Source organism: Mustela lutreola, chromosome 4 (assembly GCF_030435805.1).
Source record: "Mustela lutreola isolate mMusLut2 chromosome 4, mMusLut2.pri, whole genome shotgun sequence".
NCBI classification, from domain to species: Eukaryota; Metazoa; Chordata; class Mammalia; order Carnivora; family Mustelidae; genus Mustela; species Mustela lutreola.
Window position 1 is genome coordinate 140,593,393 of NC_081293.1, and position 26,961 is coordinate 140,620,353.

General features: G+C 39.9%; 1 protein-coding gene across 1 annotated transcript in view; it reads left to right on the forward strand.

Annotated features, from left to right (window-relative positions):
* The window catches only part of SCIN (scinderin), a 75,947-nt gene extending 49,712 nt beyond the window's left edge, over positions 1-26,235 (forward strand). The window contains exons 8-16 of the mRNA XM_059171248.1: positions 726-941; positions 3,017-3,138; positions 9,364-9,454; positions 11,724-11,894; positions 18,154-18,331; positions 18,610-18,731; positions 21,807-21,884; positions 24,075-24,135; positions 25,386-26,235. Coding sequence (XP_059027231.1) covers positions 726-941; positions 3,017-3,138; positions 9,364-9,454; positions 11,724-11,894; positions 18,154-18,331; positions 18,610-18,731; positions 21,807-21,884; positions 24,075-24,135; positions 25,386-25,513 — 1,167 coding nt within the window. The 3' untranslated portion in view covers positions 25,514-26,235. The remainder of the gene's footprint in view (positions 1-725; positions 942-3,016; positions 3,139-9,363; positions 9,455-11,723; positions 11,895-18,153; positions 18,332-18,609; positions 18,732-21,806; positions 21,885-24,074; positions 24,136-25,385) is intronic.
* Positions 26,236-26,961: the final 726 nt, after the last annotated feature.

Below are 26,961 nucleotides of genomic sequence, written 5' to 3' on the forward strand. Positions count from 1 at the left end.
TTTGGATCAAACTACCCTATGCATAGAAGTCATTCTTCCCTTGTGTGTGTGTCACTGTGTCCCATGTCCCTAGAACCATAGTTTTGTGGAGGATGGAATTTTGCAGAAACTGGAGATCAGACCTTCTATGGGCTGCATTATGAAAAAAGACCCCCTTTGCTTCCTCCATGGCGTTTCAGTCGAGATGATCAACCCCAGTTGGATGCACTGAGAGCACTTTTCAGTTAGTCCTTAGAGCAGGTTGTACAGACCTGGGCTAATAGCCAGATAATATTTGGCTTCACTGACATCCGCTTAGACACCTGATTAGTTACTCTTCCTTTTCTGAGTCTTTCAGTCTCATCCTTTCTCTTCAGTTTATGTCTTCACACAAGGAACACAATGAGATCATTTCTCCCAGGTTACAGATCTCTTATAAACCTAATGCAGAATAAGAGTCACACATATTTGACTGTAATGGTAACATGACAGAGCTCTGTTCTTACTTCAAGCATCCAAATTCAGGGGCAATCACTTTAGTTGTGACAAAAAGCAGAGGTGGATTGTTTCACCTTCATATCTGATAATCTTCCATTTCACACTCACTCACAGATCCCAGCTTCTAGGTTTACATCTGTCACCACAGAAACCAAGACAGTCTTTTCCTGAGTTTTTTTCTCCACTCCTAGATGAATGTCTTTCCTCTATTTTATTTTTAGAATAATTATCATTGTTTTAAATTTTAGATTCAAGTTCTTCCAGAAGGAGGGGAAACACCAATCTTCAAACAGTTCTTTAAGGACTGGAGAGAGAAAGATCAGAGTGATGGCTTCGGGAAAGTCTATGTCACTGAGAAAGTGGCTCAAATAAAACAAATTCCATTTGATGCCTCAAAACTACACACTTCTCCCCAGATGGCTGCCCAGCACAATATGGTAGATGATGGTTCCGGAAAAGTGGAGGTAATTGGCTGCTTTTGTTTGTGTCTGTTTTCCTCAAGCCCATGTATGCCAGTATACCTGGAAATGTAACTTCAGAAGACTACAAACTTTGTCATTTAACTTTACTTATTAATAAAGGTGGCCCATGACTGTATATTAAATCAGGGAATTTAAAGTTGGAAGAGACAGTTTCTGACCTTCAATCCTATGTTACAATGTGTGTGTTGAGATTCCAAGAAGTTAGGCTATCTGTGCAAGATCACCTCATTACTATTAGACATGCTGTGGAAACCAGCCATCTTGTTTCCTGGTCCAGAATTGCTCCCACTCCTGGAATTGGGATTGTCCAGTGAGGACGAGTGGCTCTGAATGTACCAGCGACCATTAGTTAGACCTTTCCTTGTACCTTACGGGCACTCACAAAAGCAAATTGGGTACGTGCTAAACTCACAGATATTTATAGAGCATTCAAATTGTTTGTTGTTTATTCTCTTTTTCTGAAAAAAAATTGCCCATAACCCCCTAATAAATATCCCTAATTCAATTCTCTTCACCCTCTACTCTTGAGTCATCTAACTTAATGAGTACTGGGTAATGTTGTGTCTTATTATAAAACATTATAATGGCTTTCCGTTTTCAGCTGGGCCTGCAGGCTCTTCCAGGATTTGATCCTTGATCTCCTGGCTGCCTCACTCTACCACTGCCTGAGGACTCTTCCCTCCTCCCTCTGGCTAAAGTCTCCATTCCTTTTCCTGCAGAATTCAGTTCAGTCATAAGCTGAAGTTCTTTGAGAAGCCTCCCCTCTGTCCTGGAGCTGCCAGCTGCCTTTGTGCTCAAACCATAAGTGATATTTCTCACAGAACCATCATCTAAGGACTGCAGAACAGTTTATTTTTCTTCCTGGCCCTCTCCTTAGTTCCTTGAGGGCTGGAATTGAATAGTTTATCCTTGTATTCCCAAGGCTTACTACAATGTTTGGAGCAAAGTATATGGGAAAGAAATTTAAGAAGTAGTTTTGCCTCTTTTCAAAGACATGAAGGTGTGCATCTCAGCTATCTGGGGGTTGCAAGAACTGCAAAGGGAGAAAGGCCCCACATGGCCATTGTCCGAGGGGTATCAGCTTGCTGTCTGGGTCTGTCTCCTGCTCACATGCGCTTTTCTGCAGCTCAGCACAGCAGGAGGGTCTGGTGGCAGATTTGGCTTTCCAGCACCAGGTCCCAGGGACAGTCTCTTGTGTTGACTCTGAGATGTCCTCCTGAGTCAGCCCCGGACTTCGGAAGTCTCGGAGATTTCTCTAGGCTTTTAGGTTTAGCCCTGGGGTGCTGTTGTTTCTCCCCTGCTCACCAGGATGTCATGCTTCTCTCTGAAAGCACTGCTGCTCCTCCATCACCAAATTTCAAGGGGAGGCGTGTATCCTCCCCGGCCCCCGGAGGGTGCGCATGCGCACTTTGCCTGGCAGGCTTTCGTGTTGCTTTCCTAGTTCATCTACAGCTCTCATCTCTCCAACCTGGAGTGTCTTTAATCTGTGATGAGGTTGAGAACCCAGAAAAAAATAAAAAAAGTTTCTGCCTACTTTTATCTTTTCAGTCTTATGCCTAAATGGCACCTCTTGAAAATAGTCAAGCAATTGGCATCTTGATTATTTGGTCCCTATCTGCCACTCTTGCCTGAGGAAATAATCATGCTTTACTGTGCTGGGGGAAAAAAATTTTAATAAACAAACAGGTTGTCTCCCAATTAATGAAATATTTTATGCAAGTTACGAGATATATTTCTGAACCGAATATTTTAGTTCCTTATTTCACCAGAGTCTTGTGTTATTTTCACTAATCAATCGAACAGTAGGTATGTATTAATAGGCTCAGAACTGATGTAAGTGCTCTGGAGGATGCAAAAAATATATGTATAAACACTTAAAAAAATCAGTGAACCAATTGTCAAACTGATAAAATCTCTTCCTGTTGTTTAATTTGCTAGTTAGAAAAGTATTTAAAAGTTGTTTAATAATAGATCTAAAAAAAAAAAAAAAAACTCCTGAGAAGTACTATTAGATCAAGAAAATTTTAATTTTGCTATGGACATTCCATTCCTTTCAGATATGGCGTGTAGAAAATAATGGTAGGGTTGAAATTGACCAGAACTCCTATGGTGAATTCTATGGTGGTGACTGCTACATTATACTCTATACTTATCCCAGAGGACAGATCATCTACACCTGGTAAGTTCTCCTCTTTCCTAAAATCTCAAGTTTCAAGGTGGACAGATTTTACTCCATTTACATTTCATCAAATTCCACAGGATGGGACACCTGGGTGACTCAGTGGATTAAAGCATCTGCCTTCAGCTAAGATCATGATCCCAGGGTCCTGGGATCGAGCCCCAAGTCCAGGTTCTCTGCTCAGTGGGGAGCCTGCTTCCCCCTCCCTCTCTCTGCCTGCCTCTCTGCCAACTTGTGATCTCTGTCTGTCAAATAAATAAATAAATAACCTTTAAAAAAAAATTCCATGGGACAAGGGGTAGAATTATCCTATAGTTATCCCGGTGAGATTTGTATAGCATGCATGTGGTATTTTCTTTCAATATGATTTTTGACTCTGATTTGTAGCTCTTCTCCACAAGCAAGAAGGGTTAGATAAAAAATCATCCTTTCTAGGGGCCCCTGGGTGACTCAGCTGGTTAAGCCTCCGACTCTTAATTTCTGCTCAAGTCTCAATCTCAGGGTTGTGAGATCAAGTCCCTAGGTGGGGCTCCTAGCTCAGCAGGGAGTCTGCTGGAGGTTCTCTTTCTTCCTCTCCCTCTGCTCCTCCTCCCACTCATGCATGCTTTCACTCTTTCTCTCAGATAAGTAAATAAATTCTTTTAAAATCATCCTTTCTAGTGTAGGAACAAGATTTTGGTATCCAAGTGTAGTGTTCTTTTAGTAGATATGCGGTTAAATATCTCGCCTCCTGTGCAAGCTAACTCCAGCTAGCTAGTACTGACCACCATGCGTTCTTATTATTAAAATTCACTGAGGTCCTTCGTAATTGGAGCTGCAAAGTGGCAGTGAGGCAAACCCTCTGGGGGATATATATCATTTTTGGCTCTGTTTCATACCCCAGGGACCTCAAATTGATGCATTTTTACTCTTGGTCCCCATGAAATTTGTGGCAATAAAGGAGAAAAAAAATTGCCAGCACACCCACCTCTTAATGTGGTTTTCCATAATAATTTGAGTTAATTGAAGGTTAAGTTTACTTAGAGTCTAGTGCCAAGGCTCTGATCAGTGGGAAATGTCCAATCGGGTAAGTGAAGCATACATACCATGCTGGGCTGTTCCAAAGGAATGGGGATTCTGCAACAAATCATATAGTGTCGGATTCTCCAACTTTTTATTAAGTGAAATCAGGGTGAAAGGTACAGGGGTGAAGCAGGATCCTACTTTTGCCTACATGATGATGGCAACATTCAGTGGGCGTATTGAGTGTACATGGACACGGGTCTCTGTTGATATGGAGATGTTTCTCTGTGGTGAGGGTCCTGCCAGATGAGAGTCACCTCCATCTGGACAGTGTAACCACTTACCACTTACCCTGACCGGTGCCTTGAGGTCAGCCAACTTCAGGAGATGGGATGATTATCTTTATCCTATAGGCTCTTGGTGTCCAAAGGATGGTCTGGGAACCAGAAACATCAGCATTGCCTGGAAGCTGGTTAAAAATGTTCAATTTGGGTTGCCTGGGTGGCTCAGTGGGTTAAGCATCTGCCTTTGGCTCAGGTCATGATCTCAGGTTCCTGGGATGAGTCCTGTATCAGGCTCTCTGCTCAGCGGGGAGCCTGCTTCCTCCTCTATCTGTCCACCTCTCTGCCTACTTGTGATGTCTGTCAAATAAATAAATAAAATCTTTAAGAAAAAAAAAAAAAGAAATGTACAATTCCAGGACCCACCTTTGGCCCACTAAAGCACAACATGCAATTGAACAAGATCCCAGATGATCCACATACACTCTCCTGATTAACAGGCCCTGCACCACCTTAGGCAATGGTTCCCATCACATCCTGTCAATCATTAATGTATTTAGCTACTTGACTCTCTGTTTATGATGTCATCTTCATAGCAACCATTTTTTTGAGCAGCATGTTTGTGCCAGCAAAGTGCTAGGTGTTTTCATTATTATGTTTCTTCCTCACAACCAGGTTATTTTTGAAAGACAGAAAGGGAGGGGAGAGACTTAAGATGAAGTAACTTAACCTAAATTCCCAACTGTTGTACCTGGTGAAGGAGCATTTCACACTTTGATAAACAGCTCTTTTTAAGTCTAAAGTTGAGCGCCCTATACCCTGGTGTAAGCTCTGTCCTTCTTTTGCAATTTTTTCTTCCAAAATATTAGCTCAGAAAAGTGTTTCTGGAAAGCATGGCCTTTACAGGGACAAATCGGTTGTTCTCAGTCAGCTTTTCTTTTGCATTCTGTTTCTTGGTCTTTCTCTCTGCTCTCTTTTGCATATAAAAAATCTAATTGATTGTGGCACTTAGCTCAGACAAGAGAGATGAAACAAGCAGCTCAAGAGCACATTTTGAAAAATTGATAATTCACCATCTACATAAACAACTATGTGGCTGTAACGAAGACAGACTAAATTGGATGATAAATGTTAAATGCAGTTACTTTTTCTCAACTCATTTGAAAGTATTCACCGAGCACTTTCTATGCGCCAAGCACTGTGCTAGATAGATACTAAAGATACTGTGGTGAAAAAAAAATGACTCGTGTCCCAAGATGTGATACTTTATTTATTTTTTTAAAGATTTTACTTATTTGACAGTCAGAGATCACTAGTAGTCAGAGAGGCAGGCAGAGAGAGAGGAAGGGAAGCAGGCTCCTTGCTGAGCAGAGAGCCCAATGTAGGGCTCTATCCCAGGACCCTGAGATCGTGACCTGCGCCAAAGGCAGATGCTTAACCCACTCAGTCACCCGGGAGCCCCAAGATTTGATACTTTAAAAAGAAGCAGGTGATTAACAGGCATTTCAATGAAGTATGAAGGATTTTAAGATAAAACCAGGCTTAATCTTTGGGGAATTCTAGACGAGATACCAAGCCCATCTGTAGGCCTCCTGGAAGTGACATCTAACTGGGAACAGAGGAGCAGGTAGGCAGGCAAGCAAATAGAGAAGTTGTACTAAGCAACACAGGGGACATGTGCTCTAATTTACTAGTAATGACTTATGGCTGGAGCAAAGTTAGGGAGCAAAAGATAAAATCAGAGAAATCAGAAGGAGCCAACCTGTGAACAGCCTTGGAACCATCCTAGGGGGGATGAACTTTATTTTCAGGGCATTGGGAACCAGTCAAAGAGTTTGCTCAGGGAGCAATATGATTGGCTTTCCTCTTACAGAAGTTATTTTTGGTTGACATCTCTGAGAATGGGCTGATGGGAGAAGGCCGGTGGCAGGGAAGCCACTGGGAATGTGTTGCAGTAATTCAGCCAAGGGATAATGTGGCCAGAACTCAGTGTTAGAGCAACAGGGAGGGAGCGGATAAGATGAGTTTGTAGTATTAAGGCATTGGTATCAGAAAGACTGGGTATGAGAAACAGGGAAGATGACCAAATCACAGGTGGCCCCCGATTTCTGGTCCATGCACACATGGGTAGTGTTTCATTCACTGAGATAAGAAACTCAGGAGGAGGGCAGGTTTGGCCCTTACTATAAAAAAATCAGAGGGGAAAAAGTGAGAATATGCCATATTCTTAATAATTACTCTCTTTAGGACGGGGCTAGGGTGGAAGAAGAGGTCATTTAATTTGTTCTTTCCAATTTTATGTGATCAAGGTTCCTAGGATAAGAATTTATCATTTTTTGAGATATCAAGAAGATACGTTAGATATTTGAGGGTCCTTTTGAGAGTCTTATTTTCACGGATGTTAAATATGTCAGTTTGTTAACATTGTGTGGTTTGCAGGACTTCAAAAGCTTGTGTAAAGGCAGTGTAGAGACATTTAGAAAATAAGCAGATCTCTTGAATATAAGCTTTCAAACTAAACAGCTTCCCAGGTTATATGATAATTTTGATGCAGGAATGTAAATGGTTAAGTTTGAGGCACAGTAAAAGATGAAGGACGAGAATTAAATCAACTACTGAATACACATATTGTTGTGGCTTTTTAAAAAATTTCTGAAACCACTTGTATTCTAAAATGTGATCTTTTCTCGGGAATGTCAAGTAGTTGAAATTGAACAGACGTTGAACAATGGCAATGATGAATCTCTCAAAGCAGTAAATTCTATTTTCCTGCAGCATTTATTTGTAATGAGTAACAAGGTGCCAAAGATTTATAAAGGAAAAATCATGTCAAAGTAGAGTTGTCCGCTCTCACCCCCACTACCCCTAAGTGTAGGTTTTCAAAACTGGAGTGGAGCAACTTTATTATGTCTTAGTTGTGGTGGAGTGTTTGACCCCCTGGGTCACAGATCCATAAAGCAAATGAGTCTGAATCTGTGTGGAAAGGAGCAAATGTCACTTTGACATGAAGTGGAAGAGGAGCTGGAGGTAAGTAGTGAAAAATTTATTAAGAGCATCAGAAGGCAGGAGTTTGGTGAGGGTTTCTAGGTTTGCTGGATGAAATGCTTCAAGGAAAAAAAAATGGAAATTGAGACAAAAGTTTGGTAATAATGTCTATAGTCAGTTGAATGTTTTTCTACAGATTAAAAAAAGGAAATAGAGAACTAGGCAGGGAACTGCAGATGTGACAGAGAAAGGACAGGTGGTAACAGACCCCTCTATGTTACTCCCTACTCGGTGCTCCCAGAGGCTTGCTGAAGTGTTTGTTAACATTATAAGCTCCTGAAAAATTTAAGCTATTGGCATTAAATTTAAGCTATTGGCATTAAAAGACTATCTTTATGAGTAAGCTTTATTAGGGAAAACATTTTTTTATTTTCTTTTGAATGTGTGCCTCACATGAGCATGTCTCCCCTCCCCCCCAACTTTTTAGAGCTTTTTCCTAACATTTGACTCTGTTATGGTACAATGAAATATTCTGAAATCAACAAAACTTGTTTCTTGTACTCAGTGTTTTGGGGCATGTGTACGTGTATATATGTATTGCCCAGGATGGAAAGTTAGTGCTAATTTATTCTGGGTATTGGACAAGTAGATCACTCTTAAGGTTTCAGAAGAAAAGATATGGTTGACTCCTTTTTTTGAAAGATTTATTTATTTATTTTAGAAAAAGAGAACAAGTGTGTGTGTGTGAGTTGGGGGGAGGGGCAGCAGGAGAGAGGGAGAGAGAGAGACTCCAGCAGACTCCCTGCTGAGCAGAGAGCTCCATGCGATGCAGGGTTCAATCTCATGACTTCCAGATCATGACTTGAGCCAAAATCAGGAGTCGGACACATAACCGACTGAGCCAACCTGACACCCTAATAGGGTTAGCTTCTGAAATTCGATTCCAGGATTAGTATTTTTCCTGCTAACCCCTAGTCAGGCAGAGGTGGGATAATTGGCTAGAAACAAACCATGCTCAGTGCTTCGGCTTTCCCCCCACAAACTCATCAAACAAGCCGATCTCCCAAAGTTTGCTGTACAGGTTAAGCTAGTGGTTGGAGTTATAGCCACAAGGTACCTTTGAAAGAGAAATTGCAAATGAACTGGACGAACTGATTTATTGACCCCTGTCTGGGTCTCTGGTAACTGAGCCACTCTTACGGTTTTATGCATAAAACCTTTAAAGAATTGCTAGCATGACAAAATGGGGCCACTCTGTCACGTACTTCTGATGATTCTTTCCTTGATTTTTCTGGGTCCAGACATTTGTTACTATGGTCACCAAATGCTGATGTAAAGATAGAATGCTTCTAATATCCAGCCTAATAGATGGGGCTCATATTCTACTCAGATGGATTATTTTTACTGTGGAGACAATTTCCCAAAATAGGCAGCCTCCACTTGAAATGAGACAGACCTGATTACTGAGCTAAGTTATGTAAGGAGATAAGCCTCAGTTTCTTTTCCTATAATATGAGGATAAAAAATATAATTATCATGTGGAGGTCTAGGTAATATGCAGGGCAATTCATGGGTCAAGGTTAGCACTTTCAGAAAAACGATACCTTCTCTGGCTGTATCTTGTCAAAATGGTTTCATCTTGATCTTTCCTAATGACTTAAATCTCTGAAATGCCTACACTAGAAAGTCTTAAAACTTAAATACAAGCTGGGTGCCTGGGTGGCTCAGTGGGTTAAGCCATTGCCTTCGGCTCAGGTCATGATCTCAGGGTCCTGGGATCAAGTCCTGCATCGGGCTCTCTGCTCAGCAAGGAGCCTGCTTCCCTCTCTCTCTCTCTCTCTGCCTGCCTCTCTGCCTACTTGTGATCATTCTTTGTCAAATAAATAAATAAAATCTTTAAAAATAAAAAAAAAAAACCTTAAATACAAGCTAATTTTCTTTACTTTGGTTCCTCCAGGCAAGGAGCAGATGCCACAAGAGATGAGCTGACAACATCTGCATTCCTGACCGTTCAGTTGGATAGATCCCTCAGAGGACAGGCTGTGCAGGTTGGGGTAGTTTCTCTCCCACAACTCACCCACGTTATTTGCTGGCCCAGTGACTACTTAAAGATCTCTCCAGTTGGGATGGGAATTTGGTCTTTCCTAAATATTACATTTTTTCATTTTGCAACTTAAATGTTCCTGCTTTCATGTCATACTACTTCTCTCAGATTCTGGAAAAGAGGGAGCAAACAAAATTGAAAAACAAAAGCAAAAACAAAAAACTAGTTAACAGATCAAAGGAACCAAAGGAATTGATAGTTATTTGACATAAAACTGTTCTACCCAAGTTATTACTCCCAGCTGATCACTTTCCAGTTTTCAGATCTTTGTAAGTGTGTAATTACTTCTTAAAAGATAATAATTAAACATTGAGGTAAATCAGATATTTTAGTACATAAAATTTAAAATGTGGACGCCAAATTTGGTCTTCTAGCTGGTTTTTTTCCTGTCTTGGTACTTGACAGTCGATATATAAAGCAAGTTAGATCTTAAAATTTGAAGTTTCATATTAACTTTTTAATATTTTTACAAATTAGCAAGATGACTGAATTCTTTAAATGCACTGAACTTTCCCCTGAACAATTATATTCACTTTTGAATGAAATATTTCTAGTTAAGAACTGACATAAGTATCATTTGATTAACGTTTAAAGTATTCCTTAAATTATTCAAAGACTTTGAAGACATACATTGTGACTTATAAATTCTGTATTTTGTAATAAAATATTTGATACACCCAGTGAATGAATTTCCATTGTTAGTCTGTCGCATCCCAAATTCCCAATGAGATGGTAATGTTTAGTTTTATCACTAGATGGCAGTAGTTCACAGTAATGTTTAAACAACTCCAGTCCCCCATGCCTCTGTTTTAAATTCCTTTGTAGGGTATGTTAACAATAGCGAAACATTTTCAACTTAACTTTTATCTCTTTTATTTGAATTTAACAATGGAAAAATGGATCTTAATTATTTCCCCCCCTTTTTTATCTATGTTGGCAACATAGAAAAACATAACATTGAGGTTTTCTCAATGTTAAGGGAAATGCCAAGGCAGCAACATTTTAAGTAATCCTAGCTTTGGGGCTGTGATTTAAAAAAGATTTCTGTGAGTTGCTACTTGCTTATTTGAATGCCTACTAATTGGAAGATCCCTGTGGGGGACCCCTGGTTGGCTCAGTCATGAGTCATGCGACCCTTAAGCTTGAGGTTGTGAATTCAAGCTTCACGTTGGGCATAGAAATTACTCAAAAAAATTTTTTAAATGAAATGAAAAAGAAAGATGCCTGTGACGTTAATTATTTTTAGTGCTCCCTAGGCCTCCCTGCTATGGTGTATGCATTTATTTGGGCTTCTAGAAAAAGACACACCAGGGTGCATAAGACAGTTCAATTTTAAATAAAATAATAATTAAAAAATAATTGAAAAATTGAAATAATTTTAAAAATAGAGAGCTAACACAAAAGTTGAACTCTTTATGTAAGAAATTACATCAACAATTTATGTAAGAAATAAGAAACTCATTTCTAATCCAATGTCTGGTGTTAAACTAACAAGTGAAAGTAAATAATTTACCATTTACTTTCTTTAATTTCCTTGTCCTGAAAAGTCCTTATATTACATATTTTTAGAGTGTTTATATCAAGCAAATCTATTACCATCCTTATGAATAAAAAGTAGAAAACAAATTCTATTTATTTTTGCCAGATTTTGATGTTTGGAAGCCAGATTGTCATCATCTTTTCATCTCATGGTTACAGAGATGTAGAAATAATGAGTATGCTTTGGTGTCGTCTTGTTTTTGGAAGCATTTAAATGCACATCTCCTTACCTTCTGAACAAGTTCCAAAATATTTCTGAAACAAGTGTGTCACTACACAACTTTCAAGTGTCAATGCTCTTGAAAAAAGAGTAATTTTTACAAACAATGGTGTACATCAGCACTTTGCTGTCTTTTCTCTTTTGGAGATGTACATGAACACACTTACAGCTTTGGACTTTCTGGAAGCAGGACATGGTGCCCTACGGTGCTGTCTCCCCCTGGAAGAAATAGTTCAGTGTGCTGTGTCTGGAGTCAAAAACGCTTAACTCAGCCAGAAAACCGTGCTTCATTAGCATTCACCTATATTTTCTGTTAATCACCATGCCTCCTGCTCTCAATTTCCTATTTATTTTTTGTTTGCTTTGTTTTCAAAAGAGAAGATAACACGTGTGGAAATACAACCTTCCTTCGTTGCATCCTTCCTTAGGTTTCTTTTATCCTCTCTGCTCCCAGATCCGAGTCTCCCAAGGCAAAGAGCCTGCTCACCTGCTGAGTTTGTTCAAAGACAAACCGCTCATTATTTACAAGAATGGAACATCAAAGAAAGGAGGTCAGGCACCTGCTCCCCCTACACGCCTCTTTCAAGTCCGGAGAAACCTGGCATCCATCACCAGAATCATGGAGGTAATGCCATGCTTTCAATCAAACGTGCCCTATTTATGGACTTCCCGGTGGACCTGAGCCATCAACAAATATTAGTCTTCAAAAAATTGGCAAGTAGATTCCCTCTACTTCAATAATTAATCCATTGTTCACCAAAACCAAGACAAAACAAAAACACACATACACACGCACACACACACACACACACAAAAAAACCCACAAAACAAAAACAGGAGAACCAAGTAAAAAGTGAACTCTGGATATCAGGCCTCTCACACTTTTCAACTGCATTGTACTAAAAACAATAAATAAATAAAATAAAATTTTAAGAATGTAACAAATCAAATGGTCAAAGGCCTGAAGCTTTATCTTTTAGAAGGGCCTGGAGGAAGATGGATGGCAGGTGATGGTCGGGTGGTCACAGGGGAAATTCAAAAGGGAAAACCCTTGTTTGTCCTAGTGTAACAAATGTGGAAGGCAGGCTTCACCGTATTGGTCTGCAGCCATAACTCAACCAGCCAAATAAGCTGTCTCTGACTGCAGCTGGGGAACCAATCAAACTCCATGTCACAGGTCAGAAGACAAGAAGACCTCATGCATGGACCAGCCAGCAGGCCCAGGTGTCTAATGGCTGAGTGTTTTGACCTCTGGGACCATCCATCACATTACATAATCCAGACACCTCCATCACTGTTGAAATCCACGTCTCCCCAGTCACCCCTAAACTGCCCACCACATTCTGTAATCCCCACACCTGGACCTACCTGCCAACCCTTCCCCTTGGCACAAGCCATTCCGCGGAGCCCTTGAAACCAGCTGGGCCGTGACATACCTTCCACCTGCAATCTCCTCTCTGAACCAGCCCCCGCCCCCCGTACCTCCTTGCTCTGTGGCATCCTCTGAGGACACAGATTCCCATATAGCCCTCGCAAGGGCAAGTTGTTTTTCCTCAGTGCCCTCTTACCAGGTATGGGGGCGAGTAGGGTACCCTCCTGGCCCACTCTTGCCTCCTTGACTTTTGTCCCTCTTATCAGACTTCCCTCCCTCAACATCCTGTGCCGTCGTCCATGGAGCCGCCAGCCCTTCCCCTCTTATTCTTTGGTGACTTCAGCCATTGTCTCACTGACTCCATCCCTCTGGCTTCTCTCATCAAACAGACTTGTCCTTGACCCCTTTTATCTCACACTCATGTGGTCCTGTACTGAAATTTGCTATAACTTTAGCACCTCGAACATCTAATCTCCGACAACCCTCTCCTGTCGTTTGGTCCCTTTACTCTAGGATGCACATTCTAGCAATTTCCAGTCTCAAACCTAAGTCCCTGAACCGTCTCCATCCAACACACCCTTCATGTCTTCCCTCTCCAAACCTCCAACACGCCTGCTGTCCACTGAGCACGGAGTCAGAGTTCTCAGAGAACATAAATGTAATCACACAAGAGTCACCTCATCTACTCCCCTCCAGTGTCACCAGCGTGCTCCTGTCTGTACACATATATTCTCCTTCCTGCCTGTTTCATGAAGTAAATGTAATTTATTTATATTTAATAATTTGTAAGTATTTTATAATAGTTCCTTAGATATAAATAATGATAATTTTATAAATTAATATCAATATACTCTTACCCATAAGTTAGCATTACAAAGTAATGTTTGTAAAAAGTAATATATCGGTAAATAAATTAATACATATTTATTATGTAAATAAATAAAATGTGACTCCTGCCCTGAGACCAAATTCCTACCACTACCACTACCCCCAACTTCTGTCCCAGTCCTCTTGACTTCCTGCGGACTTTCCCGGAGTTCCCCTCTGTCCCGTGTTCTTACCTCACCTCCAGTGCATCATGAGGGCAGACAGTAACCTTTCTCTTCTCTGTCATCAGTGTATTCTTCTCTTCTGGATCATTTCCTTCAGATAACAAGCATGCCTTCAAAACACTCCCATTTTCCATTAAAAACCCCTCTCTTAACCCCGACGCTCCCAGCTACCATATCCTTTCTCTGCCCTCCTTAAGAGAGCACGGATCCTCAAAAGCATTGGCCTCATTCCCTCCCTCGTCCCTACATGGTTAAGCCTCTTCTTTGTTAAGCCGCTCTCCTCGGGCGTCCTTCCAGCCACTCCTAGCATTTTCCAGTACTGTGTACCGCGTAGCATTTACCGAGTACCTGCGTTTCACGGAGACAGAAGTTATCTTTTCTAACCCCTTTCCTTAACCTTCCACTGGCCTTTGCCACAGTCACCCTTCCCTAGCTTCTTGAAACACTATTTTTTGTTTTTTTTTTTCACTCAGCCTCTGAAGCAACCACACTTACCAGCATTTCTTCCAAGTTTCTGAAGAGGTTTCTTGCACCAGTCCAGTTTCTGCTTCTCCTCTGCCCGTCCTCCAAAACCCCTAGGGCTCAGTCTTGGCCCTCGCCATGGCGATCTCATTCAGTCTTATCATTTAAATGCCATCATGTATATTGACCTCATCTAGAACATTCTGTACATGGATTCTCATATGTTCTATTATGACTAATTTTTTTTAATCTGTCAAGGTAACCATTGAGCTTTCCTCTGTAGGCACTCTTAGCTGGTTTCAGATGGAAGAGTCTAGAACCCTTGCCTTCCTAGTCTCTTTCCCGCAGGCATGTCTTTAAGAGGCATGTGAGCTGCTTGTGACCTGGTTCCTTTGTTGGCTTGTAACCTCTCAAACTGGCCTTCACGTTCCCAGCCTCTCTGAAGTGTGCTCATCAAAATCATTGTAAGGCTTTCTGTTTTCATCTCCTGGGAGGCTAAAGCTTTGTGATATTCTATTTTGGAACGAATTCCCCGAAGCCACACTAGTCTGTGTGTGGGTCTCTTGTCCTCTGTCTGTCGATCCTCCAAGCTCTTCCCTCTGTGCCAATAAGGAGACATTCGGAGGAGAAACTGGCCGTGCGGGTTCCTATCAGTCGTCGACATCCCATCTGGCAGATTCCTTTAAATATGGGTCCAAGAGGCCTTGTTCCTCCTTCAAAAGGATGATACCCACATCCCTGAATGTTAGCAACCCCTGGAACACATCCTTAACATTTCTAACAGACTGTGTGTCAACTGTACTTTAATAAAAATAAATAAATAAATAAAAAATAAAAGTTTCAACAACTGTTCCTTCCTCCTCTAAGGCTCTCTCTGGAAACAGGGTCCTGGTGAGCCTGGTGAAATTCAGCTGTCCGCATAGTTGATGGCACCTCGACCCAGTTGGCCAAACACCATCATCTGACACCTTCTTGAAATACTCTCAGAACACCAGACTTGTATTTCCTTCCTTTCGTGGCTGTTCCATCTCAGACGTGCTCACTGGTTCTTCATCACCTTGAGTCCCACGATGGTGCCGAAAGTCATACACATCCTGTTATAGTCACATGGCCATGTGGTCAGAGGCTCTCACAGAGTCTGACAAGAGTCACAGAATCCCAAGACCGTAGACATGAAGGCACAAGCCCATCGTGGGGCCCTCGGGCTCACTCCCAGGCCTGAGACTGCACCAGCTTGCCCTGCCTCCTCCTCAGGTCAGAGTCTGGGCCCATGTGGGTCCTCCTCATTCCCCTGTGGCCACAGGGAGCACAGCTGTGCTTTCCTGGCCTGATTCCAGACAGTGGCCACAGCTTCTTGCTTGAAAGGAAAGGTCATGTCAGTGCTGTTACTAATCTACTATAGCCTTTTACAATTTGAGTTATAATTTATCTGAGCTTGGAGAACCCTTTAGTGAATTTGCATTGTTATCGCTTTGCCAACATTGGATTTCAGTCCCTGTTTAATGATTTTTTATGATTTTATAATTTTTTTTTCTTTTTTTTTGATTTTATGATTTTTTATGATTTTTATGTTTTGTGGGGGTTTTTTTGGTGTGTGTGTGTTTTATTTCAATATAGTTAATGTACAGTGTTATATTAGCTTCAGGTGTGCAATATAGTGATTGAACACTTCCATATATTACTCAGTGCACCCATCCCTCCACCCACCACATCTCTGGTAACCCTGTTTGTTCTCTATATTTAAGGGTCTGTTTTTCGGTTTCTCTCTTTTTTCCCTTTGTTTGTTTGTTTTCTTTCTTAAATTCCACATATGAGTGAAATTACCTGCTATATTTCTTTCTCTGCCTGGCTTGTTTCCCTTAGCCTTATATTCCATAGATCCACGTGTGTTGTTCCAAATGGCAAGATCTCATTGCTTTTTATGGCCGAATAATCTATATATCCTGCTTCTTCTTTATCCACTCATGTATCAGTGGACACCTGGCCTGCTTCCATAATTTGGCTATTGTAAATAACGGCTCAATAAACATAGGCGTGCATGTCCTTTCAAATTTGTGTTCTCAGATTCTTTTGGTAAATACCCAGTAGCACCATTACTGTATCATGGGATAGTTCTATTTTTAACTTTTTGAGGGACCTCCATTCTGTTTTCCACAGTGGCTGCACCAGTTTCCATTCCCACCAACAGTGCATCAGGGTTCCTTTTTCTCCACATCCTCACCAACATTAGTGTTTCTGATTTTAGCCATTCTGACTGGTGTAAGATGATACCTCATTGTGGTTTTGATTTGCATTTCCCTGATGAGGAGCGTTGTTGAGCATCTTTTTCATGTGTCTTTTGGCCATCGAATGTCTTCTTTGGAGAAATGTCTATTCATGTCTTCTGCCTGCTTTTGATTGGATTATTTGTTCTTTTGGTGTTGAGTTACTTAAGTTCTTTATATATTTTGGATACTAACCTTTTATTGGATATGTCACTTGCAGATGTTTTCTCCCATTCAGTAGGGTATCTGTTAGTTCTGTTGGTTGTTTCCTTTGCTGTGCAGAAGATTTTTGTTTGTGTGTGTGTGTGTGTGTGTGTGTTTTAATGTAGTGCCAATAGTTTATTTTTGCTTTTGCTCCTCTTGCCTCAGGAGATATATCTAGAAAGACTTTGTTATGGCCAACATCAGAGAAACAATGCCTCTGCTCTCTTCTAAAATTTTTATAGTTCTCACATTTAGGGCCTTAATCTATCTAGAGTTACTTTTTGTGTATGGTATAGGAAAGTGATCCAATTTCTTTTTTTTTTTTATCTTTTTTTAAAAGAGACTTTATTTATTTATTCATGAGAGACAAAGAAAGAGAGAGAAAGAGTGGGAAAGGGACAAGCAGGCTCCCCATGGAGCAGGGAGCCTGATGTAGAATTTGATCGCAGGACCCCAGGATCATGCCCTGAGCTGAAGGCAGATACATAACCAACTGAGTCACCCAGGCTCCCGGAAGTGATCCAGTTTCATTCTTTTGCATGTAGCTGTCCGGTTTTCCCACACCATGTGTTGAACAGATAGTCTTTTTTCCCATTGCATATTCTTGCCTCTTGGTCGAAGATTAATTGATCATATAAGCGTGGCTGTATTTCAGGGCTTTCTATTCTGTTCCACTGATCTATGTGTCTTTTTGTGCCAGTACCATACTGTTTTGATCACTACAGTTTTGTAATGTGTCTTGGAAGTCTGGAATTGTGATAACCTCTAGTCTTGTTTTTCTTTTTCAAGATTGCTTTGGCTCTTCAGCATCTTTCGTGGTTCTATACAAATTTTAGGGTTGTTTGTTCTAACTCTGGAAAAATACTGTTGGTATTTTCACAAGGATTGCATTAAATCTGTAAATTGCTTTGGGTAGGTGTCCCTTTGATTATTTGGAAAACCTCATAAATAGGGGAGAGAAAAACTGAACATCTTTATTTTTTAAGATTTTTATTTATTTGTTTGACAGAGAGCTCACAAGTAGGCAGAGAAGCAGGGAGAGAGAGACGGGGGAAAGCAGGCTCCCTGCTGGGCAGAGAGCCCGATGTGGGGCTCAATCTCAGGACCCTGAGATCATGACCCATGCTGAAGGCAGAGGCTTAACCCACTGAGGCACCCACGTGCCCCCAAAACTGAACATCTTTGCTTTATGTGTGTCATTTGTATCTATCACACCCACTTTCCAAACATCACTTATAGTCAATGCCTATTCTTATGGTTTCTTTAAATATTATCTTTGTTCCTTCTCATTTAAGTTTGGCCAACTTTATTCTTAGAGCCCTCTGCTGCTGTCTGTGGGCAGTTTAACATAAAAGTGATACAGAGCAAAGTACTACTGCTGTTTCTAATGCCAGAGTGGTGTCCTAGTGCCACCCTGGAATCAGGACAGAAGGTAACGGATGGTTTGTTTCTGTCACAGCTTCTCGGACATCTTTATTGAGGGAGTAGTGGTGAATCTGAATCCCTCTGTTATTTTTCTTTATACTCTAGGTAGATGTTGATGCACAGTCTTTGAATTCCAATGATGTTTTTGTCTTGAAACTGCGACAAAACAATGGCTACATCTGGATAGGAAAAGGTGCCAGCCAAGAGGAGGAGAGAGGAGCAGAGTATGTGGCAAGTGTCCTCAAATGCAAAACCACAAAGATTCAGGAAGGCGAGGAACCAGGTGTGTACTGTGGGGTCAAGGACACTAGCCAGGACTTGTATTTGGTATAATTGCTAATCATGTAATTTTAAAACTTTTTCATAAATAGGGCTTTTGTAAAAGTTATAGGGCATTACAGATCCTTCCCTTAGTTGTAAAAGTGGGTGATGGAACCTGCTATATTTAAGTAACTTCTTAACATTAAAGTCAAGATGAAATAATATCATTTGTTAATGTAAAGAAAACACCGGCTCTGGGCTCCTGGAAGTGCATTGGCTAACTCATTGTGTTTTTCACAGAGGAGTTTTGGAATTCCCTTGGAGGGAGAAAACACTACCAGACTTCTCCACTGTTAGAAACCCAGGCTGAAGACCATCCACCTCGGCTTTATGGCTGCTCTAACAAAACTGGACGATTCATCGTGAGTGTCTTGCAAAACACGGGGTTAGAACCGAAGAACATTGGGAGAGGCATTCCCATGGGGCTCTCACACTTTTCAGCCACGTCAGTGCTCTCATTCTCAGTTTTAGCTTGCTTATCTGCAAACAGGTGATCATCTTAGCTCTACAAAAGTTCATTTTAAGAGTCCATGACATAATGGATTTGAAAGCATAGGAACACCGTAAAGTACTACATAAATCAAGCCGCTTTTAAAAATATCAACTACTTGGCACCTGTGTCAGCATGAGGCTGTAGCTCTATGAATATGCATATGGTTGGATTTACTAATTTAATAATTTGACACTTTCTATGGGAAACCGTGGTGGTTTCTGATCAAACTGTGTCAGTTTTACACTTCAGTTTCCCAGGGAATAAAAAGTTTCACCATGTTGACTGACTAGAAATATTATGAAAATATTATGATCATTGGGCAGAATCAGAGAAAGCTACATATGCACCTGCAAATTGAGTGAAATCAGCAAGAAGGTTTTATTTTATAGTCATTCACAGGCTTTGAATTGCAGACATTTCAAAGTATCTGATGTACAAGACTGATTTTATATCAGGCTCTAAAATAACCTGGGGTGCATCCCCTCATCTCAGTTGAAGTGTGAAAATTCTGTTTTCTCTGTTTGACATGCTAGCTTTTTGAGCAAATATTTTGCTTAAAGAACAGACTTCTTTCTTATGTAAAATTTGATACAAAGATTTGGTCACCATGTCCTGGTGAATACAAACTTTATTTTTCAACACATACCTATGAATTGTCTAAATCATTCCCCAGCTACATTGCTTGCTAGAAATAAAATGCTTTGAGGAAGAAAATGCTCATGTTCAAACCAAACTTGAAGATTATAAGAGATTTGACCTAAAACTTGAAGGTTCAAATTAAAGATTCAAATTGTGATAAATATTTGGTTGTTGGGCACCACAGTTGCTCACTGACTTTCTAGGAAATCCATGTATTTTAGAAACTTGCCAGAAAAAAAATCTGTTACTTTACTCTTTTGACTGTTGATTCGATATGGCATCTAATCAACTTTTTTCAACTAACATTTCTGTAATTTCTTATTATTTGTTATTATTGTTATAAATAACAAGCTTGTCTCCAATGAAGATGTATTTTACAAAAATAATACCTAGGCTTTGTTCTCAATTAGGTTTAAAAAAATCCGTTAGTCTTTGGTTTTGTCATGGACATATTTAAGGGAAATATACTTTTCCTTTACACCTACTCATTTTCTTGTTTGATATTTGGAACTCCGACTATTCCCTTCACAATTTAAAGAAAAGAAATGTGACTGATTTGATTTGAAGTATTTGATCTAGTTATCATCATCAAAAAGCAGGCCTTAGGGCGCCTGGGTGGCTCAGTGGGTTAAGCCGCTGCCTTCGGCTCAGGTCATGATCTCAGGGTCCTGGGATCAAGGCCCGCATCGGGCTCTCTGCTCAGCAGGGAGCCTGCTTCCTCCTCTCTCTCTGCCTGCCTCTCTGCCTGCTTGTGATCTCTCTCTGTCAAATAAATAAATAAAATCTTAAAAAAAAAAAAAAAAAGCAGGCCTTAGACCTATAGATTTACATAAGATAGCAGAGCCTGTGGGTTAAAAGCATAGGTTTTGGAACCAATCTGCCTATGCAATATCACTTACTTGGTGATATTACTTACTACCTGTGTGACCTTAGTCTGGTTACTTACCCTCTCTGTGCTGTGGTATTCTCACCTGTAAAATGGGGATAATCCTAGTACCCACTTCAGATAGTTGTGTGAATATCAAATTAATTGTTCATATAAAGGAGTTAGAACAGTGCCTGACATGGTATGATATTTAAAGTTTTTTTTTTTAAATCATTATGTGATTGATAAATATTCTGTAAAAAAGATAGTTTTTGTCTGTATTTTATATAACAGTCTCAAAGTTTCATCAGGTTACAATAAATATGTATTAAGGTCAGAAGGCTGCAGGTTGCCTGGGACCAAGTTTATCTAGGCCTGGCCCAGCTGGAAGGTTCTCCTTTGGACTACAGGTTGGATCCGTGCCTGTTTTTCCCATGACTGAGCCCAGGAGCACAAGAGGGTCCCTGAAGAGTCACATTTGCTGATAAGACATGGCCAAGGCCAAGACTATCTCCACTTACTCTACTGTACTACAGAGTCACACAGCAGAGGGAAGAGTTATGAATTATAGCCCTGTCTACCATACCTTCCTAAGGGTCAGGGGCTTCGTTATCCAGAATCCCTTAAAAATTTGGAACTTTGGATTAATACCTGCCCACTGGTAGCGTGTGCATTAAACTAACCCTCCCTAGCAAACTTTAAAATTAACTACAGAGAACATGATTTAACACATTTAAAATAATAATAATAAAACTTTGCATATGGAATATCATTGTGTCAAAAATTGTTGATTTAGGCAGCGCCTGGACGGCTCAGTCGGTTGGGCATCTGTCTTCAGCTCAGGTCATAGTCCTGGAGGCCTGGGATGGAGCCCCACATCAGGCTTTCTGCTCAGCAGGAAACCTGCTTCTTCCTCTCTCTCTGCCACGCATTCCCCCTACTTGGGCTCTCTTTCTCTCTCTGTCAAATACATAAATAAAATCTTAAAAAAAAAAAAAAAAGAACTGTTGATTTTGAAAATGACCAGACCTATTGATTTTATTAAAATAATCTTGACCTACAAAATAAAAGGCAACTGAATACTTAGACCATAAGTTCAAATGTCTTTAAGGACTAGGAAGGCAACGGAGATCTGTGAAGCAGCTTGTCACAAGGGACTGACAGTGGAACTGTGGTCAAACGGACTATAGACTCCCTGAGGCATTCCAGTGTCACGTTTGTCATAAGCACTGTGCTTCCCAGATCAGATTCCGTCAGCTTGTGAGAGACGATTAAACAAACAAATAATTACCTAAATATTTATTACCCAGAAAGAACAAAAACATGGCTACCAAGCTTTATTTTTATGGTGTTTTAAAATAATATAATGCATTGGTTCCCTATATATTAGAAAAATTATTGCTTTACTCTTTGATCCTAAGGCTTTTTCAAACATTTCAGATTGAAGAGGTTCCAGGAGAGTTCACCCAGGACGATTTAGCAGAAGATGATGTCATGTTACTAGATGCTTGGGAACAGGTAAAATCATAATTGGTGTGTTTATACTTGGGAGCTGGCAAAACCAGCTTTGAAAAATGGCAAGTCTAAAAATAAATGGACTTGTGAGTTTAGGCAACATTTTAGAAAGACTCAACACAGTTTGGCAAAAAATAAAACTGATACCTGTGGCAAATTGATTTCCAAATGTGGAAAAAATTCCATGCTACCGTCTGGGGCTGTGTAGTTTTAGGCATAAAAGTTCTATTTTTCATTTATGTGTAAAATTCATTCACTCCTAATTTCTTCATGCATTCATCCATTCATTTAAGTAGCAAATGTATTCGTGGGTACAATGCCTTGGGGGTACAGTACCACGGCAAAGTCAAAGATTTAGAGTTTTTCTTGAAATCCTACAAGGAGTCATCATTGGGGGACCTTTCCCCTGGGGAAGAAACAGACACAGAATAGTCGTGACTCTATATAGAAAATATGTTGCTGTTATGTGTGGCTTTATTTGGGAGGAAATGAATGGGGATTTGGCATGCCGATGCCGTATCTGATAGTTGGGGTTTTGTTGTTGTTTAGCCTTTGTGTAAACTGATAAAAATAGAAGGAAAAAATAGATATATTAGGGACTAAAATGTATGGAACAACTATGATACCTGCATCTGAATTAGGCCTACTCTTAGAGTCAACATCAGTAAGTAAAGACTTCTAGGTCTGTTCTTAATTGCTAACATCATTTGGTTATATTATCCCTTATCTTCTTGGTCTAGAATTAACATGTTAGAATTTGGAATCTAGTCACAGATTGTCCCCAGGTGAATGGATCACATAGTTGTAGATATGAAATTTAAAACATCATGTCAATAAAAACATCTTTGTGTGTTAAGAATTATAAGAGGGGGCGCCTGAGGGGCTCAGTGGGTTAAGCCTCTGCCTTTGGCTCAGGTCATGGTCTCAGGGTCCTGGGATGGAGCCCCAGATCTGGCTCTCTGCTCAGCAGGGAGCCTGCTTCTCCCTTTCTCTCTGCCTGCCTCTCTGCCTACTTGTGATCTCTGTCAAATAAATAAATAAAATCTTAAAATATATATATATATATATATATATATATATATATATAATTTTTAAAAAAGGAATTATAAAATAGGGGCACTTGGGTGGCTCAGTGGGTTAAAGCCTCTGCCTTCAGCTCAGGTCATCATTCCAGGGTCCTGGGATCGAGCCCCGCATCGGGCTCTCTGCTCAGTGGGGAGCCTGCTTCTCCCTCTGCCTCTGCCTGCCTCTCTGTCTACCTGTGCTCGCTCTCGTGCTCTCTCTCTCTCTCTCTGACAAATAAATAAATAAAATCTTCTTTAAAAAAAAGTAATAATAATAAATCTTTTTTAAAAAGAATCATAAAATAAGGAGCACATGGATGGCTTAGTTGGTTAAGTGTCTGCCTTTGGCTCAGGTCATGATCCCAGGGTCCTGGGATTGAGCAGCTGCACCTCCCCACCCGCCCCAAAATCAGGAATCTCTGCTCAGCAGGGAGCCTGCTTCTGGCCCTCCCCAAGCTCTTGGGTATGCTTGCTCTCTCATGTGCCAGTTCCCCCACCTCTCAAATAAATAAAATGTTTAAAAATAAATTAAGGTAATTCAAAAGAATGTTTCAGCATTGAAGTTCACAACCTATGCATTTGACAAGAAGGATACATACAGAATACGTAATTATATCAGTTTTTTAAAAAAACCTCAAAAAATTTTAAAAACCTCAATATTTAAATACTAAACATTGTAGCACTTTTACCAAAGTGTTAGAAGATACAGTTTTAGGTGTACATTATAGGCTTAAGGCAGAGGCTTTGCAAGGGAGGCTGAGGTCCCTGCAGGAGAAAAATAATATGGGGATAACGACTGCCTTACATACATACCTTAAAGGGGCGGCTGCAGAAAACAGCCAATGTATTGTTTTGAGCAAGTGTATGAACTAGAAAATACTATATAAACCTGAAATATCAGGATGTGAATTCTGGAGCCAAACTGGCTGGATATCAGTTTCGAGTATCTCCCAGTAAATGCAAACATTGGGAAAGTGATGGACCACCTTCCCTGTACCTCCTTCTCCACGTCCCTAACTTGGGGGCTTGCTGGGAAGATGAATTGAGCCATGTGGGAGAAGCTCTTGGTATAGGGCTTGCACCAAGCCAACACTCCCCAAACAGTATGTATTATTGTTTCGTTTTTCAGATTTTTATTTGGATCGGCAAAGACGCCAATGAAGTCGAGAGGACAGAATCTCTGAAGTCTGGTAAGCGAGATCCCACGGACAATGATGGCATTTACCCTGAGTGCTTATTATGAAGTTCCTGACTGCTCTTTTCCCTACATTCTTCAAAATCACATATTAAAACCAGGCAGAATCTAATAAGCTTTTGCTTTCTGAACTGAAGTGTAATGGAATTTTTTTGAACTGAAGAATTTCAGAATAAGAATAATGTTGTGTTACCTAATTTAGAACATAATTACATCAATTTATTCTACAAACTCCAAATACACTTTATTATAGAACTAGTAAAACCTCTGTAACTATGATAACCTAGATTTTTTTTTAAAAATTCTTTTTGAGTAATGCTGCTCTTTCTGGAACAATTTTTTATTTTTAAAAAGTACAAGAATAATTATGCCATAAGGATAATTCTATAAAGTTTGAAATCTTTTTAGGCAATCATTAGACGTTATGTGCAATCCATGGCAGTTGAGAGAAATCAATAAGGAATTGTTCGTATGGAACAGTATTTGGCTCTTCAGGGCAATGAAAATTTGACTCATTATTTTTATTGAGAGACTTTTCACTCCATAGTTACTTTAGTTTAATCAAAACTAACTGACCCTATGACCCAGCAACTGCTCTACTAGATATTTATCCAAAGGATACATATATAGAGATTGGAAGGGGCATAACCACCTCAATGTTTATAGCAACAATGTGTGCAATAGCCAAACCGTGCAAAGAGCTCGGATGTCCGTAGACAGATGAGTGGATAAAGGAGATGTGGGACTTATATATGTATATATATGCATATATATAATGGAGTACTACTCAACCATCAAAAAATGAAATCTTACCATTTGCAACAACATGAAGAGAGCTAGAGTGTATTCTTCTAGGTCAGAAGACTTAAGACTGAAATAAGTCAGAGAAAGACAAATACCATATGATTTAAGTCATACGTGGAATTTAAGAAAAAAACAGATGAACACAGAGGAAAGGAAGGAAAAATAAAATAAGAGGAAAACAGAGAGGGAAGCAAACCATAAGAGACCCTTAACTATAAGGAACAAAGAGTGGGTTGCTGGAGGGGAGGTGGGTGGGGAGTGGGGTAACTGGCTGATGGGCATCAGGGAGGGCATTTGAAGTAATGGTACTGGGTGTTTAAATGCAATTGATGAATTCTACCTCTGGAACTAATAATACAGTATATGTTAATTAAACTGAATTTAAATAATTTTTTTAAAAAAACAACTAACTGAATATGTTTATCTTTCAATTCTTTATAGCCAAAATGTATCTTGAGACAGACCCTTCTGGAAGAGACAAGAGGACACCAATAGTCATCGTAAAACAGGGCCATGAACCACCCACATTTACAGGCTGGTTCCTGGGCTGGGATTCCAGAAGGTGGTAAACAGGTTTTTAATAGGGAAAAAAAAAACCCACAAATATTTTGGAGCCACTGTCCCATTGCTATTTTGAGGGGAAGAAAGGTTTTTTTGTTTATTTGACTTTAGAAAATTAACCTCAGCCCTATGACGATTTTTTAATTCCTTGTATTGGTTTGGAATTCTTTCTAAACTAGAATTTTCTTATGTCAGTATTTTGAAATAACCTAAAGTAATTTTTGTTACAGACCAATATTAGCTCTGCTGAAAACTCATTTGTATCTTTTCATATGACCTTTTAAAGGTTTGAAAAGCTATGCATAGTCTAGGGGAGTTTATCAGGGAATTTTATAATTCAGGAAACTTTAAACAAACTAGTTCTTTATATGCCAGAGATGTAAGCCATAATGCCTTGGAGGTTATTCTCCTTCCCATGTGCTGTGTTCAAAAGAATTGTATATTTGCAATGAGGTTTATGTTAAGATGGTTTAAATGTTTATCTGCCTTCTTCTGCCAGTGTGACTCTGATACCATTCACTCCTAAGTATCATCTTCTAAGAGTAACTTTACCATTTTTGCCTTTTTAAAAGCCTTTGAAATCACAGCTTTTTCATGACAAAATAATTACAGTCTCATCTGGTTAGATATATGTATTTGACAGTACATGTTTAATACCACAAAGGTTACATACGAAAAAATTCATTAATGCTGTCTTTCATCATTAAAATGCATCTCTTTTGGAAAGGTTTTCTGTTGTGACATTTTATTTAAATATGACATGTGAGTTAATGACACAATTAGTTTTAAGGTTAAATACTTTTATGCATAAATAAATACGAATTTAATATTTCTTAATTCATCCTCATTAAGTAGTCAAAATTAAACAACTTTTCCAAGGTTACATAATTATGAAATATTTTAAATATCAGTGCATATGAAATCTGGGTCCTGTTAAAGATGAACTGAGGTGTATTAAACATTTCAAGAGTTTATCTGAACAAAAATCAATTTGGATTGGGCAGTGCCAAACTAAAAGCAGTTAGGAGCCTTCTACCAGCAGGACTGCAGGGAAAGAATTTTCTAGAGAAAAAGCAAAGTAAGGAAATTTTTTTTTAAAGATTTTATTTATTTATTTGTCAGAAAGCGAGAAAGTGCAAGCAAACTCAAGCAGGGGGAGCGGCAGGCAGGGGAGAAGTAGGCTCTCTGCTGCACAGAGAGCTGCACGCAGGACTCAGTCCCATGATCCTGGGATCATGACCTGAGCCAAAGGCAGACACTTAACTGACTGAGCCACCCAGGCGTCCCAAAGTAAGGAAACTCTTGATTGCCTAGGCTGAACGCCCAGTTGGCTGTTTGCGAGGGTTGTCCTCAGGTTTTGATTTTGTAACCTTGAGGCATCTGTAGGGTTAGATTTTGGTTTGCCGACATAGGTCTCCGCAGTATTAGAGCCATGACTCAATCTAATGGCCTCCTT